The sequence below is a fragment of the Patagioenas fasciata genome, chromosome 18 (genome assembly GCF_037038585.1).
Source record: "Patagioenas fasciata isolate bPatFas1 chromosome 18, bPatFas1.hap1, whole genome shotgun sequence".
In the NCBI taxonomy this organism is placed as follows: Eukaryota; Metazoa; Chordata; class Aves; order Columbiformes; family Columbidae; genus Patagioenas; species Patagioenas fasciata.
Window position 1 is genome coordinate 11576067 of NC_092537.1, and position 18952 is coordinate 11595018.

Consider the following 18952-nt stretch of genomic DNA (forward strand, 5'->3'; position numbering starts at 1 on the left):
CCTTCCTTCCTCCCTTCCTTCCTCCCTTCCTTCCTCCCTTCCTTCCTCCCTTCCTTCCTCCCTTCCTTCCTCCCTTCCTTCCTCCCTTCCTTCCTCCCTTCCTTCCTCCCTTCCTTCCTCCCTTCCTTCCTCCCTTCCTTCCTTCCTTCCTTCCTTCCTTCCTTCCTTCCTTCCTTCCTTCCTTCCTTCCTTCCTTCCTTCCTTCCTTCCTTCCTTCCTTCCTTCCTTCCTTCCTTCCTTCCTTCCTTTTTCTCCATTTCAGAAATCCAGGCCATCTTCCTTCCCACACAGTAACAGGGCTTTGGGGGATATATTTCTTGCATCAGTTTTCTAACATCAGACCAGAAGCTTCAATTTGGGACAATCCCAGAAGATATGAAAATTATTCCCTATACTGTCACATCTCCTCCAGCAATTTGTTGGGAGTTTTGTGTCTGTTGTGTTTAAGACACTGTTTACAAAATTATAACAATTAAGGAGTGTTTAAATTAGATTTATCCCCAGTAGAAATATATGGGAGGAAATTAGAAGATAATCAGACCTCCAGAATATAACCTACAGAACAAACAGACACATTATGTTCACGGCTCTTTCTGCGGAGCAGCAGGGGTTCAGTGAAAGTGGGGAGAGATGAACCAGACTGGACAACATAAAGCCAGATTTTTCACGTGTACAAGTTGCCATTTGTGACGGGGGTGCCCGTTGATAGTTCAGCTGCTTTACGCCCCCACTTTGCAAAGCAAGGCACACAAACTGCTGTGTTGCGATACAGCTCCAGTTCCGCAATTACAAAGCAGATTGGAGCGAAGTCGTCAGAGAATCGGCATCGCTATTTACCTGTCTTGACGTGAGAACTCGCAGATGATGTCCCTGGGTGCTGAGACCCTGTGCGCAGGGTTTGCTGGGGCCACGGGTGGAATCCAGTGCTGTCACTTGTTGCCATGCACCGACCTTTCTTTAGTGAACAACTCTGGGGCTGAGAGCAGATTAATGACTTCAATGGTACCTCCCTTTAAAGTACTCAGTATTGAAACAATTGGTCTGCTTTTTAGACTAAATATGTCGTGTGTTTGGACAAAGAAATCGCTTTTCTCAAGGCCTTACTATGGCAGGGCTAAAATAGCCTCCCAGCTCCGGGGTTAACCACTCTGCTGATTATGGAGGCCTTAATTTGCAGATTAATACTCTTATGCCACCCATGGCGTGGCCCATGCTGCACCCAGCAAGTGACTATCATAAATAAAAAGCTGAGGCTTGTGGAGTAAACCACAGCTGTGTAACTGTGTCTTCAGCCTCATGCCATGAGGAACCCGAGGAGATTCTCTCTGTGGCAATGCTGGTGTGAAGCAAAGGGCAGAAAAGCTCTGACACTGGCCTCAGGTTCCTCTTGCAGAAGCAGATCTTGACCCGTAAGCAAAGGGAAGCAGCATCTTTATCCCTGGCGCATGTGAGACTGGTGAAAAAGAGCAAAATTTCAAGAGGCAAAATCACAGCACCATGAAAGTCAGAGCCTGTGAAACTGCTGATAGGAAGGGGGTTTTTGGCATTTGCGTTACCAGAAGTGCTCTTGTTGTGGAGCTCACTATGGTTCCACCAGAACATTGTGTGGTCCCTGCCCCATCTTCAGCCTGTCTGGGGGGCTTGTGCCTCACCCTGGTCCCAAAGAGCTGGAGGGGGACAGTCACCCAGCCCATTCAGGGTGGACGATTCGTGTCTCTCAGCTAGTTTTGGCTTGCTCACCTTGCTTGTTTGGTGCCAGGATGAAACAGGCTGGTTCATTTTCCTTTTTGAAACAGCTTCCCCTCCATGTGTTGGGCAGCTTCCAGCACGAGACGCTCGCAGGGGTGGAAGGAGTTAACGCGCTGAAGGTTTTCCATCACACAGTCTCAAGTTCAACACAAATTAGTCCTCGTCCCGGTTCTGCGCAATTCCGCATGCTGGTGCCAGAGCCGTGTGTTTTCTACATCCCATGGAAAGGCAGCTAACCCAAGGAGAAGTTAATCTATCTTTCGCTGTGATTGCTAAGTGCAATACTACTTTCTGTATTTTTTTCCTTTGATTTTAATTGGCAACATTATTCCTCTCATCCCGTGTTGTAGTGTGTGACTGTGCTACGTGCAGTTAAGCGCTTTGTGTACTCAGAAGCATCTTCATGTCAATAGCTCCTGGGTGATACAATTCAAGTATATTATTATGCTGCATGTGTATATTAGAGCATTTAGGGCATCACCTTGCAACGTGCTGCTGTGCCTCATCCTCTTTGCATCTTACCCCTTCAGATTTCTGTTCTGTTCTCAGACAGGAGCCCGGAAAGACCTAATCCCAGCATCATACTGATACGCAGAGGTTTTTTATCACTAACTGCATTGAAAACCCCCCATCTCCATCTGATATAAATGAGGGCAGCTGTTCACTGGAGAGCTGCTGATTTACACCACAGAGAATCTGACCTGCAAATGTATAAAACTCTTTGAGATTCTTCATGAGAGATGCAAAGGACTATTAATATCAGTGTTTGTAGCATAAAAACCTAAGTGTGAAAACACAGATACTTCACCCCCCAAACACTGAAGATTTATGTTATAAATTTTAATTTGAGTCTGTGAATATCAGTTCTTTGCCTGGTGTAACAGCGCGTCACTTCCAGGATGGCTCAGGAGGTGCTAAGTATTGGCACAGAAGGCTACCAAACGTCATCAACTACAACCAGATTTTCCTGCGGAATGTGGTCCTTTGTAGGAGCTCGCATCGGGATCAGAGGAGACGTTGTGTCTGGTCCTTCAAATGGCTGAGCAGAAGGCGGTGTGCACTGTGACAGAGGGCTGGAGCTGCACCGAGCTGCACCGAGCTGCGGCTGAGCAGCAGAAGGCTCGGTTCTATCAGTTTCTCCTAGGTGACATTGTTTGCTTTTCTGGGTGAATGTTTTAAAAGGCATCTGTTGAAATGTCTTGCAAAATTCACACAACATATGTGCAGACTCATATGCTAATATGGAGCACATCTCTTTTGCCACTCGAGCTTTGTTTAAAACTTTGCATATATTCACTGGTTCTGTCTTGGGTGTCGTCAGCTCCTGTCCTTGTACATTAAAGGTTCTGTGCCTCATGTAAACACACTTTGAAACATAAGCTGTCTTCCAAGAACAAGACACACCGAGAAGACTTCAGATCTCATCTCCACAACACGAGCCGCCAACTTCAGTAATCCTGAGGCTGCTTCTGAGCCTGGTGCTTGCAGAAAGTTTGCAAAGCGCTGACGGTGAATTGAGACTCTCCCTCCACTTTAAATTACTTTCTTTCCTTCGTAGATTCCAAAGCAGGCGAGTGCCTGCACAAAGCAGAGGAGTTAATCCGTGTGTCCATCCAGAGACCAGCTGTAACCGCAGTCGCCAGTGCACAGGGTGAAGTTCTGCAGGCCCCAACATTCATGGGGGTGCCATGCCGGCCACCGGCCTTATGTCCTGAGAAGGTGGTGGTTGGAAACGTTCCTCTGGCTGCCCATGAGGGCAGGCAGTGCTCTGGTTCCTCAGGTGCAGAGCTCTCCACCCCATGGCACCACCTTCTTCAATCTTCATGCAAGAGTTTGGTCCAAATGGAGCAGGGCAGCCTTTCTGAGCTTGGCCCATGATTTCACTGGTTCATATAGCAGTGTTTGGACTGGCCCAACAATTCTGGCTCATGAAGCAGAAGAAGTGCACGGTTCTTGCTTGGTAGGTGTCCAAGGAGAGACATTAGAGCTGCAAAGGATGAGTCTTTCTCCACAGAGATGCCTGCTCCCTTCCCGAGCTTATCATGTCAACAGTGTGCAGCGTGGTGAGTTCTTGGCAGTGCTGTGCCACAAGCCACCAGCCCTGCCCGTGGCCAGAGCAACACAGCACTCGGTTGGAGAACCGTGAAACCGCTGATGCTCGGGAGATAGGAAATGCTGCGGAGTGGAGCCCTCTCCTGCTCAATTAATCAGAGAGACGCTGGCAGAATTTTAAGATGTTGCACTGGCTGTAAAAAGGTGTGCTTGCTTTGCTGGATGATGTTTCCGTATCTGCTGCATGTGCTCTGCTCTGGGTGAGCTTCATTTCCTCCATTCCTCTTCAAATAACTTTGCAAATAGTGCCCAGAATGCATGAGGTATCATAGAGGTATAAAATGGCACAGGGTTGCAGGATGGTGGCGAGGTAAATGTGGACTGTTAGCGGCTTCCAAAGCTAATCCTAGTAACCGGGGGACATGGTCCATTTTGCAGTGCTCATCTCCCACTGTGCAGAATGTAGAGCTGGACTGAAATGAGTGGGAATGCTGGAAAACAGAGCAGCACACAACCTTTTTATTGACATCTTGTTAATGAATTGTGTCCTGCATCTTCCACAGGAGTCAATAAACGCCACAAACAAAAAGAAGACAGACCAGATAAAAGCATAACTCAAATACATTGCAGGAATGAAGAACTACGAGGAAAATTCTCCTGAACTGGTCCCAAAATGTAAATTGTACAAGATATTTCTCCTTACTCAAGCCTCTCAGTTCTCTGATCTCACTATCAAAGTATATTATGAAAAAGACATCTGAAATGATATTGGGTAATTTCTGTTTATCCGTTATTGTGCTGAATGATGGGCAGTGGATTTCAAGGTGACTTCTCATTTACCAAAATCATCATGGTCTGTTCCTGACTGACTGGATGGAAAAAGCAGTGAGAAGGTGTACTGATTCTGCACAAGCCCATCAGATAAATGTGTGGCACTTAATTTCACACACCTCATGCAAACAGTCAATTAATGTTCCCGCTTTGGCACTGAACACAAATTCCATACATATGACTGGGCTTATTTCAGCATGTCCAATCCTCCATGCAAAATGGAGATTAGATACAGGTTCTGGCTGAGAAATTTGCAAAGAGATGTTACCCCAGGGTCCTTACCACACAAGCACAAATACGAGTGGGGACACAGTTTCAATGCTGATATGGTCTCTGTTTACTGGATAATATCTAATCAATTGTTTCCAGTGCGCTGATGAATATCATGCACTTCCTAATCCTGCATTCAGTCTATTAGGCATGGATTGAAGTCATCAGCAAGAAAATAATGTTCTCAGAGAGATGACACATTAACTATATGCTCACTTGGGGCTATGTTCTTTTACCCAGACAATAACCCTATTTGAGGAGTGCGGAGACATAAATATGAAATAGGAAAGAACAGTTTATTAACCAAGATGGTTATTGCATTGTTTAGAGGAAATTTTCACCATTGTTAAAATCTGTAAGAAAGTGTCTCATAATTTCTCAGAACTGGGGAAAAAAATGCCACTCTGTGGAGTGCGGGGCTGTTCCTGCTCTGTGGGCGGCTGACTCGGCGGTCAGACCCTGAGCCCAGGGGAGGTGCTGGTTGAACCGAGCCGGTCCCTGCTCCTGGCTGGGCAGTGTCACCCCTCAGCCGGCTGTGCTGGCAGCGATGGGGACCACACAGCATGGGGGACCCCATGCTGGTGCCAGGAGGTGCTCAAGGAGAGGGGCAGCTGTTCTACTCATGGTCATACCCTGGTCATAGTGGGGGAAGAGGACATTGCTGTGGCTTGTTCTGCGGGAAGCATCATGGTGGGGAGGCTCATGGAGCAGCAGAGTGCATGGAATCAGTGACGACAGGGGCAGGAAGGAGCAAGTGTGGGCTTTCTTGACATGGTGGTTGTAATTCAAGTGTTTAAAAATGAGTGGAATCAAGTCTCTGACAGGTCCCACATCACTTGTTCCAGCTCTTTGTGTCTCAGATACCCTGTCACACCCCAAATGGCTCAGGTCCCATAGAGCACTGGGCAAGTTACTGGGCTGAGAGCTGCACAGGAGTGCTGGTTTTGGGAAATCTTGAGCAGGTTTATGTCAGAAGACAAGAATGTCCCTGCCTGTCTTTGAGAAGAAGTTGTACAATGTGAGGGGTAGATGACAGAAGGTTTAAAATATCTAGGGTAAGTCACAGTGGGAGAAAAGTTGTGGAAGCAGCTCTACATGCCCACGTGCAGACACGTTTGGGAACTGCTGGGTCCATTTCTAGGCAACAGGGAGCACCAAAGACGCAGTGAAATGTGAACACTTGGAGAGGGGGAAGATGTTCTGCTGTCTAATGCAAACAGGACTCCACGCAGGAGAAAGGCAACAGGGGACGAAATGGCCTGACTCTTGCTAAAGAGCTGACTTTGTGATTCAGGTCTAGAAAAATGTCTGCTGGAATATCTGCATTCTGCTTGGGTGGATTTTGTTATGAATTTTGAGATAGGAGAAGCTGTTAGCAAATGTTTGGACACTGCATAAAGACAACACATTTGACAAGGTGAAATTCTCCTACTGCTCTGTTACTTTTGTGCAGAATCTGTGCTTTGATCTCAACGAGTCCATCGTTCAAAGGAGGTAAGAGGGGTCCTGAGGCACACGAGTGCAGACTGAGCACATGTTGCTTTGCTCTCCATGAGCACACTTCAGAGGCGTGCACAGAAGGGATGTGTGAACCCAAGGCTCGGGCATCTGCTGCTCCTCAGCTGTATCAGAAAATTTAGCCCTCTGATTTACTTTTCAGACTATACCTGAACTGGCCACCTCCCTGGCCTTTTGACTCAGCTAACTCAGTCCCATCACCCCTGCAAGCTTCACTCTTCTAGCTTTGCTTCAACATGTCCAACATGATGCAACTCTTCTTCCTGTTGTAGACTGTAGGAATGGCTTGCCTGTCTCACCTCAGTTTGATGCTCACTGTAGACATGCCTTTCTCTCTTTGTTTGTTTGTTTGTTTGTTTTTCAGACAAGCCACGAATGAACAACATCCTTACTTCTGCCACTGAACCCTATGATCTGTCTTTCTCCCGGTCCTTCCAGAACCTCTCTCACCTCCCACCATCCTATGAGTCTGCTGTCAAGACAAACTCAAGTAAATATTCTTCTCTGAAAAGACTAAGTAGGTGTCAGATCATTTCATTTCCTTTGTATCTCATTTGCTTGTAAGCCACAGTGGGCACAATGTTAAGTCAGTAACCTTCTTCCCTCTGTCATTGTACCACCCAAGTTGGCATCTGTGGTAATGATTCTTTTGGCTGTCGCTTCCCATCAAGGAAGAGTATAGAGGAAGAGTTACTTCATTACTGTGGGAGCACATGTGGTTATTTGTTTACTGACACCTCTTTGCTGTGCTGCGTCCCACTACTCCACCTCATATCTCCTTTTTCCTTCTGCCGAGGTGAGCTGAGATGAGCCAAGCTGGCTGAGCTCACCTCGGCACACCCAGGGCAGATACCTCAGTGTCCGTGGGGGCAGCTGGACCCAGTTGACAAATTGAGGCCAACAGAAAACTGCTGAAATTGTTGGGAGCATCTATTTCAGTCGGAGGACATGTGCCTGCCCCGAGCAGTGCTGGGATCTGCCGTGTCTCGTGGTGCATGTGTCCGGATCTGGTCCTGACCCATGCCGATCACTGATCCGTGGTGCCTCTCTGATGCTTCAGCACACTGCTCACTACCCTGGTCACACTAGTTACTATCTGTTCTTCCTTGCTGTTTTATGTATTGCTTTGCTCTGCCAGCTTTCCCATAATGCTCCAGCCCAACACATTTGCTGATGGCAAACTCTTCAGCTTTGGTGGGATTACGAAATAAGTGATATTCGTGTGGTCAAATGCTCTCTCCAGACTGAAAATAGGTTTGTAGTATGTATGCTTCTGTGAGCATTTTCTGGATGCAGCCATGTATCACACTGCTTGATTTAGAGAAATAACTTAGATGTTTGCACTTGTAATAGCTCCCCAGGTCCCAGCACAGGGACGGTCACTGCCCTGGGCCTGCTGGCCACACCAGTGCTGGTACCAGCCAGGATGCTGGTGGCCTCTTGGCCACCTGGGCACATGCTGGTTCATGTTCAGCCACTGTTGACCAGCACCCCCAGATCCCTTTCTACCAGGCAGCTTTCCAGCCGCTCTTCCCTGAGCCTGTAGCATTCATGGGTTTGTTGTGACCCAAGTGCAGGACCTGGCACTTGGTCTTGTTGAACCTCGTACAACTGACCTCAGCCCAATGATCCAGCCTGTCCAGATCCCTCTGCAGAGCCTAAATCCCTCTGTAGAACCTGAAGGCACAGCCAATGGGAAACCCATATGGGTTTGCTGCCTGAGAAGCCAGGTGTGGAGATCTCTGACGGGCAGGTGCCACCTCTGTGGGAAGCCCTGCGCCAAAGCACTGGTGGGTGGGTGGGTGTGGGACACACATCTGAACAAGAGCAGTGGTATTAATTCTGTTCTGCCGAGCGCTCCAGGGAATTTCTGCTTCCAGCTAAGTGAGAAAGGTCAGTCAGGAAGGAAGTGAATATTTCCAGGCTTATTAAACCACTTGGTGTTGGCTAAAGAATCATCACAAATGACTGGGCAGTTTGAAAATGCTAAAGCCCATTAAAACAGGAGAGACAAGCCCAATGAAGAAACACACTGGAACTGCAGAGAAAGAAAACCAAATAAATTACTAGGATGGCCTTACATGCCTACACGTAGGCACATTTTTTAACCATTGTAACATACAACCGTGGGAATAAAAATACCCTTGGCTGTTCCACAGTCTCTTCCCAAAACAGCAAAAATGTACCTCGTTTCCCTAATTACGGTGTCACTGAACTGTGCTCTGCCTTTCTGCAGTAGCAGCTTAGAAACATTGAGGTGAGATGTGGGAGTAAATGGATTCATTTGATGCTCTGCCTCCAAATGGGGAAAACACCAGAAAAGCTGCCTGAGGGCAAATAGGCTCATCCTAAAGTCACGTTAGATGGAGCACTCGAACACTGCTGAAGTTCGGTAACAAACCCTGATCAATGTTTTTAGAAACTACCAAAGGAGGAGCGAAAGGGTGGTTAAAAATAAGGAAAAAACCCAAACAAACAAACAAAAATGAATGAAAAATGCCCATATTATGTGATTTCAAGTAATTCTACTTCCAATTTTTTTAAAGCATGAGTGAAGCCCCACAAGTATGAGATTGACTTAGAGAAAAAAATCTGTCAATCAATACATTAGTGATTTCTTTCTGTCTGCTCATCATTTCTGGCCTTTTGGAATCCACTTAGGACACTTTTTTGAACTTTTAAGTATGCCCATGAGGGAGAAACATATTTGATTTTAGTTTCATTTTGGCTAAAATTACAAATGTCAGTTATCATAGGAGCGTCAATACAAAGATAAGGGGTAGCAGTATCAGACCCTCGCTGTCCCAGTGAGCCCGCCCGTGCAATGAGGACGAGATGAATCAGACTGGATGGTTTCAGGCCCTGGAGACATTTTGATTTTAGCAACCAAATGTCCACAGTTCCCACTCCCACGTGTGGATGAAGCCCCTGGTGTCTCCAATCCCAACAGCCTGGGGCTGTATTCATTTCATTGCTTTCCTCGGGAGCAGAAATATTGCAGTTACAGAGCTGTGCTGAGCTTCTCCTCGGCACAAAGGCACATATGTGATACATGTGCCAATATCTACACATCTCTCAGCATCGTGGGAGGAGGTGGCCTGAATGAACCTAGAAACAGCGTTGAAATTGGTGCCCTGACTGGTTTAGCCACTGCCAGCAAAAGGCTGTGCAAACTTCTACACTGTTTGCAGGGATGGAGGAGGGAAGAGAAGCTTATTTTTCATGTTCCTAATTGGCAAAACTTTTAAAAGTGCAGAGCATGCTGCATTTTTTAATTATAAATTAGCAAGGAACAATATCAAACCACTTTTAATCAGCTGAATCTGCCACCTCTCGAGCAGACTCAGACCACAGTAAATCTGACATAAGCTGGTTTAGCTCCCGCTGGCAATTACCACAGCCAAATGTGAGCATCCAAGCACTTCTCCATTTGGGATGTTCTCTGCTTTAATTACATGTATTTTGAGTCACTTGGGCAAATCCAGTGGAACTTCTCAGAGCAGAGACCAAGTGTCAACCTCAAACATCAATATCAAGTCTGTGTATGCCACGTGTGGGCAAGTCTATCTATGATTATGGAATAAACATTTCTAAAAGTACTGTGGCCATATGCAGTTTCCTCTGTCCTTCATAGGCTTCCTAGCAGGTGATTTTATAGACACAAGAGTTTGAGGCCAGAGAAGCTGCAGTCTGATACTGGCGATGAGATGCTCTTCCAATAAGTTTGTGATTTCAAAAAAAGACTCATTCCTACAATATACACTCTGGAGAGCAAATCCCATCAGCAACAAGCATGTCAGTACAGGAGAGATTGGGGTGATCCCCACACCTCAGTGGTGTGTAGGCTGTAAAGAAGGGGTTGGCAGCAGCAGGGGAGCCAACAGGCTGTGAATTTCAGCACACGCATTCTGAACTTGTACTTTTGGATGCCGAGACAAGGGGATCGACCATCCTTCTTACAGATCCTCTGGGTTATGTGCACTCTTCACAGGACTATGAGAAGTGGGGCCCGGGCGGCACTGAAGAGAGTGCTGGATGTGTGGGAGAGGAGACGAGGGAGTTAGTGAGTGGGACCATCCAGCACAGGATGCTTGCAGCACTCGTGTTTGACTGGAACCTGAAGGCACCAATGTGCAACCGCTGTCTTGTGAGCAAAGTTCGGGGATGTTAGCACCAATCATGTACCATAAGGTTTCTCCAAAAGCACTCTGGCTCCTGGGACAGCCAGCCAGTTGTCTTCATTTTTCAGCCAATGTGGTACATAAAACCTACAGATTTATGGCTACGTCAGAGGAAATAGGAGATCTCCACATCATGTTTAACTATTGTTGAATGCCTACAGAGACTCTAGGGACTGGAAGCGGGACCCACCTCATGATTGCCCAGACTGTCTTGCAGCAGAGGTTTTGCTCTTTTTATCCCTGTACTTTCTTTGTATGTGTATTGTGAAGGTGATATTAAATACTTTCTCCATAACCCGTCGTTTGTGTAAATCATGTGAAACCACAGTCTGGACTCAACAGTATATGAGATCTGTTGTGTCATGGTGTGAGGTGTGATGCATTGCACAGGGACTCATACCTGTCTGTGTGCAATTTATAGCTCTGCCATAAGCCCATGGCGACACAACCCACACAGGGCTGGTGTCTCTCGGCAGACAGCACCCTGATGTGTATGTCCATGCCCAAGTCCAGCTGCTGGTCTCACCAGGAGGCCACTCCAAAGCTGTGTGCTCTACACAGCCCCTTTTCACCCCCCGGGACAACGCTCTGACATTTCTGACTGTTTCCTTTCCTTTCCCACAGCTGACAAAGAGGCTGATGAATACTACATGAGGAGGAGACATCTGCCTGACCTGGCAGCCCGGGGCACGCTCCCTATCAACGTCATCAAAATGTCTCAACAAACCAACCACAGGGACAGGCCCCGCCGTCCCATCAGGGCCATGTCCCAGGACAGGGTGCTGTCTCCTGAGAGGATCATGCCCGAGGAGTTTAGCATGTCCTATGAACGGATCCTCTCAGACGAGCAGCTGCTGTCCGCCGAGCGCCTCCACTCCCAAGACCCCCTGCTCTCCCCGGAGCGGTCGGGGTACCCCGACCAGTCTATGTCACGGGCATTGTCACACACAGACGTCTTTGTATCAACACCCGTCTTGGATCGCTACAGGATGACAAAAATGCACTCCCATCCTAGTGCCTCAAATAACTTGTACAATACCTTAGGTATGAACCCGACCTCTGCCAAGCGCCAAGCGTTTGCCTCCCGACGGCACAACACGGTAGAACAACTGCATTATATTCCAGGACACCACCATCACTACCGCACAGCGAGCAAAACAGAGGTGACTGTTTGATATGACCTTGTGCATTGTAGATACTCATTAGGGACCGGGGTGGTCACAGCACCCCATACTGCAGTGGCCTTATAGGCCAAGATAACCTCTAATAACTCAGTGTCTGAAAAGACTTCTCTGACAGTCCCATCCACCTCATTGTTTTTAAAGCCACCCCTTCATCGGTGACATAAGAAGAACCCAAGCAAGCAAACAGATGATAGTGAGGGATAATAGAGGAAATTTCCTGACGTGCATCAGTTTCTGTCAAAGAAAGCCACAGTAATAGATGACTCCTTCCAAGGGCTCACCTGCATTAGCTCATTGTTTTTATGAACTTAGGACTTTTCAGTTGCTACAAGTAGAAGCAGTCTTGTGTCGCCCAAGACAGGGAGGAGGAAATGCAGCCCCCCATCCTGGCAGGAGGGGCCCTGTTCTTGGTCCTCATGCCAACCCTCATGTTTTTGGCCTTTCCATAGCAAGTAGGTAAGCTTCTGGCTGCTGGGAATCACCTCCAGACCGCTTGGTATCAGCCAGCACCCACACATCTGTTCTTCCTCACCCTTGGAGCAAATTCAAGGGCAGACTTTCTTAGGGGACTGGCAGATCTAGGGCCAAGAATAGCCTGGCTGAGAAATGAAGTTTTAGTTTATATTAAATATACTCATAAGATAAAAATATACTAGTGCCTACAAATCGCCTGCTCTCTCAGTGTAGGACGTAGTGGGGTTGATGTGTTCAATAAGCACAAATACGCTGAAATGCTTGTTAGATCGTTTTCTCCACTCATTCTAGTATCTTGGAGTTTCCAACATGTAAATAGGAAGGAGGAATAGGGTTTCTCTTCCTCCAGCTTCTTGCCACTGCTGAACCTAAAGCACCAGAATTCTTCTGACCTGTGCTGGGGAAAGTCCTGATTCCACTGAGACCTCTGCAAGGCAAGGATACACATGGTTATCCGAGCCTGGATTTCTCCCCAGGAGTTTATTTTGCTGACAGCATTTTCCACTGGCCCAGTTCCCCTGTTTCTGAACATATTCCCTCCTTTCAGCTACAACCCAGAACTCCATATGTAGCAAATCTTTTTCTAGCCCTTAGCAGAAGCGGAAGGCTGAGGGTGTCGTGTCGACTGAAAAGGAGGTTGGTAATTTTCCATTATTTCCTCTCCATGTAATAGCCCCCCAAGAAAACCTTGCAAATTCCAGTTCCGCTGAGTACCAAGTCCTAACCATGAAGACAGTTACATTTCATGCATATAAATTATATATCCATCATAATTACAATAAATGGGCATGTTGTATATCTGATATAATACTAATTAGACACTGTATATTTGTAAAATCTTTAAAATGTAGACTTGTGGGTCCAGAATTTGTGAGGGTTTTTTCTTTGGTTTTCTAACCAGAGCGGGCTTTGCTTTTTTCTTTGTTGAGTTTGATTTTGTTTTGGCTTTTCTTCGTTGTTTTTGTGTTCCTATCAAATTCTGTAGAATTAACTCACACTAGAACATACTTCTGCAGCCAGGAAAGGGTCTCAGGGGTTTTGAAGGCCAGCCAGACCCAGTGCTGTCACTGTTGGTGCTGGACACTCTCCAGCACTCAGTGTCCGTGGTGTGCACACGAAGCCCCACCGCATGCACATCCCCATGCTGCCAATCCCAACGGCAAGCGCGCTCCCTCCTCCGGGTGAAATGGGGACTGACCTGGGGCTGTAAATGCATTCCCATACAATATTTCTCTCTTCGTGTCCTACATTCCCACAATGAGTCTTTTCCTACATGGCTCTTCACAATATTTCATTTGAGTTAGCTCTGCCCTTCTCCCTCCCCTCAAATACCTCCCACCTCCTGGCCTTAATGACGTTCCCAGCTCAACACGTCGGTCCTGTAGCATACAACGATTATAGGCTCATGTGAGCGTGAGTCTCGTGCGGAGGTTTCTGATGTGTCGCTAGGTTTTTCTGGTGCGGGGTCGGCAGGAGGAGCAGGTTGTCTTCCTCTGGTGGGATTCAGAGGCAGGCCTCAGTGGGGTGGCCATGTGGCCTTTCTCTTTCCCAGCCTGTCCTGGGGCTGCTTGTCCTGGTTCATGAGCTTCCTTCTGCTCCACCTGATGGAGACTGGGTCCAGAAAGGACTCCATCTGTGAGAAGTACTGGGGCTTTGTTTGATGGAAACTGAGCTGGGAAGGAATAAATCAGTCTCCGTGGTTCAGATGGTCATTACCATGCAGCATTGGGCAAAATCATTCTGGACAACAACCAGAATTGTCTGTGGATCAAGGTGGCGGTTTGTGGCATGGGAGAGATGAGAGAGAAAAGGCTCACACCTCATCTCCTGGCCCCTTCCCTTGATGGACACTTCTCTCCCCTGACTACCTCTAAGCTCCTCAGCTCAGTCACTGGATATGTCTTCACAGAGGACAATCCCTGTGAAAATAGCACCTCTCGTGACCTTCCCACAGACCGAAGTTTGTGACTCTTGTGAAGAGAAGAGCAACGCACATGGCTGATGGGAGGCAGATCCTGCTGAGGTTCTGGGGCTCTTCCATTCTCTCTTGGTCCAGGAAAAGCCAAGATCTTCCCTTCTGCAAGCAGGGAGATGTGAACACTGTGGGAGAGGAGAGTCCACCCTAAAGTCTCCAGGAGTTAAGGTGGCAGAGCCAGAGGAACAGAAGTGACCATGTGAGGCCAAGGGAAGGTGAACACTCCTCTCTTTCCATTTCTATAGCCGTGTGTCTCAAACTCTAGTCTTCACCTGAATGTTCTGTTTGTGAACTAAGAAGCTGCTGGATTAGATGCAAATATGGAAATTTTTCACTCAAGTAACAAATGTTGTGCACAGGTCCAGGCCATTTGATCTCAGAGCCTTTTCTTATTCTGACTGACAGATATCACAGGTCCTCTGCTAACTTGTCCTAGCTGGGCAATAATCCTCCAAAGAAATCTTAGCCCCATTTCCTCAGCTTTTCCACCCACTCAACTGTTTCAAGCAGATGTGTCCCACAAGAACCATCAAAAAGCCTTTCTAGGTCAAATCTCTTCAGGGACCCTGCCACCACTGCAGCCAATTTTCAGCAAAACTCTCTGGGAAGACACCATGCCCTGGACAACCACCATTTGTTCCTGGGCACCATGTGTTCCCATGGTTTGCTTTGCATGCTGGAATGGGATGGCAGCTAGAACAGTGGCATTTCAGCATGCACAGGTGTCCGTATGTAATTTCTTATTCCCCGTTCGGAGAGTTTGTCACTGAAAGATCACTTGGTCTGGGACTGGTGTCATGATCCACAGCCTGGTCCCCAGCAGTTTTGTTCCCCATGGTCAACATGTGATGATAATGGTAACACTTTCCCATCGGGCAGAGGCATTCTGAGGGTTCATACCGTGATGTCTACTAAGTGCTTTGAGACCCTCTCACAACAGACACTGTAGAACAGCAAAGCATTTTAATTAATATTGTTTGTCACCATTGTCCTGCAACATCATGTCTGATGTGTTGCAAACCAGAATGTCTGTCCAGAACGAGAGTTCAGGGGCAGGGGAATGCAGTTCCCGATTGCCCATCGCTCTCCTTCTGGGCAGGGGCCATCACAGGCAACAGCTCTTAGGGATGCTGTTACCTGCGCTTTGATCTCTCTGCTTTCTTCTCCTCATGTGTGAGTCACTGTGACATTCTGCGCTCAGGAGAGAAGCAGGAAGCACTCACATTCCTCTGTACAGTAACATATAATCTGCCTTGAATTACCTATTATACGCTGAAGAATTGATCTGTCTTTTTCTCCAACCCACAGGTGGAAACACCCACCTGCGGAGCGGCCAGTTCCCAGAGTGCATGTGCAGGGACTGGGGAAGGGTGATGTAGAAGAGTTTATATTATTTCCTAGAAACTGATGATTATTTGGATTTCCCAAGCAGCAACACATAATACTGAGCTGCACTGGATTTTATACATCTCTCTCATTAATACAGATACGTGTATGTATATGTATATACACACAAACACATATATATACATACATCCTGTAAAACGCAATCATTAAGTTATGACTGACCCTGTACCAATCTACACTTCCAAACTATATTGAATCACTCTTTGAAATACGGGAAAATATTTTTAATGAACCACACGGATCACCATATGGAACAGAAATTTTGTCATAAAAGTCTTCTAATGCCAGTGAATCATGTTTTAAGGAAAAATGAAATATTTTTCAATGTTTAATGTTCCTTTTATAAATGATGATCTGCTACTTGGGGAAGGGGGTGGGTGGGCGGGTGGGAAGAACCAGGGACAGTTACCTGGGAGTGAGCCCTCCTTTCCTGGCCTAGGTTTAATTCCTGTCTCCTGTTCTGGTAGCCTGCAAAGCTGGTCCCATGAACCTGGGCTTCCCACATGCACATTTCTGTTATGTCTATCAGAAGCATTCCCACCAGGAACCTACAAAAGCCTAGCATGAAGTTTTTGGAAGAGACAGTTAGTTCCTGGTAGCTGGGAAGATGGCTTCATCTTCTTCCACCACAACAAACAAAACCATTATGAAACAGGGTAATTTTAATTGTATTTGAAGCAAGTGTTCTGATTTGTGATCAGTTTGCCATCCTCAGTTCATGTGGTGGAGAAATAGCTTGTCTTAGCTTTTTTTTTTTTCAGGTTTAGTGTTTAGTCTGGAAGGAGGAATTCTGCTGAAATATATTAAACAAATATGGATTTCTTGTTCAAATATATTTCAGATGAGTGAAAAGTTGGTAGGGAAAATACATGAGAAAGGGGCTTAAATATTTTCCTAAAAAGTGTTGTTAGCAATAAGCATGTGTTGGGGCTGCTTCTTCAAGAACAGCCACCTCTGTGTTGTATGTGGGTAAGCGGACGGTAGAAGGTGTCGTTCCCAGCCTCTCAGCTGGTTCGTGGCTGTCAAGGAGGTTCCCCCACCGAGCCCCGAAACCTTTTGGGAAAACCAACCTGCGCTTCACCCGCTGGCAGTGCGGGGGCAAAGGGAGAGATGGACCATCCCGTTGGAGCACGTTAGCGTAGATCTGCAAGACATCTTTGCTCTCGGCGGCAAGTCAAGTGGTGTCCCGTGCCTGCACCATGGCCGTGCGACGTCCGGGAGGTCCCCACGCCACCACCGCGGCTGCCGGGACACGCGCCGTGCCACCCATGATCCTTCGCGGCTCCCGACCTCCCGTCTGCAAACCCCTTAGACATTTTTGTAGCGAGAATTTCTTGGCTCTGAGAAAGACACTTCTTACTGTAATATTTTTAGTTTGGGGGACAATATTTCCTAAGAGCGGTTAAGTGGATATTTTTGTGCTTTAGCCCGGTTTATGGATTCCATGTTTATTATACAGTAGTACTGAAGAGGAAGTACATTTGTATCTGTAATTTGCACAGACTCTTGGTTAACCATTAAACAAGCTTCAAGATGAGCAGTATTTGACTGTTTTTCTCTGTATTATTCTTGTTGTTATACTTACCTGTAAAAGCACATTCCGTATGTACTGTAAACAAAAATATTATCAGTTTAGTAAAATTTAGAGTCTAAGGATTTTTCCACTTTTGTCAGTAACAAATATTTATGGATTAAAAAATAAAGGCAATTTCAACATATAAATTGTTTCTTTTTTGATATCTTTTTTGGGGAAAAAAAAAAAAAAAAAGAAAATACCAGTTTCTTGGCATCCTTCCCAATCTTTGTAACCGGAGTTTGAAAGGTAGATACCTATATCTCTGTGTGTCGTTAAATATCCCTTATTAATATGAATGCTACAAGATCTGGAAGAGTCATTACTTTTACATATTTATTTACTGCATTTCATCATCATGACAGATAATAGGGGGAAGAGAGACAACAGTATTTGATGTAAAATTTTCTCATGCAAACGTATAAGATTTTATTTTGAAATTGCCCTTCCTTAATTTGCGTTCATAAACCGCGACGCATCCTTGATCTAGAAAGCTTTGTATTGCAAAGTCAGAGCTTGTGAAATGTCCTGTAGCACTGGGGGTTTCAGCAGGGGCTTTGCTTTTGCTGCTGGCAGCACAGCACACAGAGGAGGTTCCTCATGATTCTTCTGAAAGATGAGAAGAGCCAAGGAGGCCAGAGTGTTCCTCACTGAACAGCCCCCACCATGACCATTGGGGGTGAAACTGCATTTTCATTGCTCCAAGTCTGGGGTTTCTTACTACTGTCTCTAGTTCTGGGTCCCCAGTTTAAGAAGGACAAAGAATTACTGGAGAGAGTCCAGTAGTGGGGTATGAAGATGCTGAGGGGTCTGGAGCATCTTTCTTGTGACGAGAAACTGAGAGAGCTGGGACTGTTGAGCTGGAGAAGAGAAGCTGAGAGGGATCTGATCAATGGGATCAATATCTCAGGGTGGCTGTCAGAGGATGGACCAGACTCTGTTCAGTGGTGCCCAACGCCAGGGTGAGGGGCAACGGGCACAGACTGAAACACAGGAGGCTCCATCTGAACATGAGCAGAAACTTGTTTGCTGGGAGGTGCCAGAGCCTGGCCCAGGCTGCCCAGAGCGGGTGTGGAGTCTCCTTCTCGGAGACATTGAAACCCGCCTGGACCCACCTGTGTGATCTGCTCTGTGACCCTGCATGAGCAGGGCTTGGACTGGGGATCTGCAGCCCCAACCAGCCTGGGATTCTGTTTTTTGTTTGCTTGTTGGTTGGTTGGGTTGGGGTTTTGTGTCTTTTTTGTTTGCTTGGGGTTTTTTTGTTGTTTGTTTTGGTTTGGGTTTTGTTTTTTTGTGGAGGAAATATCAAATTTTGTATTTCCATTTTCATATTAATTTGCCTTCAGCATTGTGCAGATTTGCTCACACTAGACATGCGATAGCTGTTAGTCAGTGAGGACCTCTGGAAACAAACAGTTGAGGCAGCAGCCCCTATGCCAGCGCACCAAGGGTGCTGCCTCCCCAGGCGGGGAGCTGCTGGGGGCTGTGCCGCAGGGCTTTGGGAGAAGCTCTCCTCATCCATTCGTGCCACCTCTCTGCCCCGTCCCTTTTGTGCCGCCTTGCAGCTCTGGCCCTGAGCTCCAGAGGAGTGCTGCTGAGATAACATCATGGGGCAAATGTCCCAGGGATCCTTCCCCCCGCTGCCTTGTGTGCTGCAGAGGTGGTCACAGCACCATCACCGCTCACCAAGCCTCAAACTCCCCTCTTCAGTCTTTCCTCAGGCTCAGCTTAAACAGAC

General features: G+C 46.9%; 1 protein-coding gene across 2 annotated transcripts; it reads left to right on the plus strand.

Annotated features, from left to right (window-relative positions):
• Nucleotides 1–6789: 6789 nt before the first annotated feature.
• On the plus strand, nt 6790–17363 carry LOC139829355 (protein shisa-6-like). 2 transcript variants are annotated; one of them, XM_071816541.1, is made up of 2 exons: nt 6790–6937; nt 11226–17363. In XM_071816541.1, the coding sequence occupies exons 1-2, from the start codon at nt 6796–6798 to the stop codon at nt 11774–11776; spliced, it is 693 nt and encodes a 230-aa protein (XP_071672642.1). In that variant the 5' UTR covers nt 6790–6795; the 3' UTR covers nt 11777–17363. The 2 variants fall into 2 exon arrangements, with proteins under 2 accessions (XP_071672642.1, XP_071672643.1); XM_071816542.1 differs by having other exon boundaries at nt 6790–6910.
• The last annotated feature ends 1589 nt before the right edge of the window (nt 17364–18952 follow it).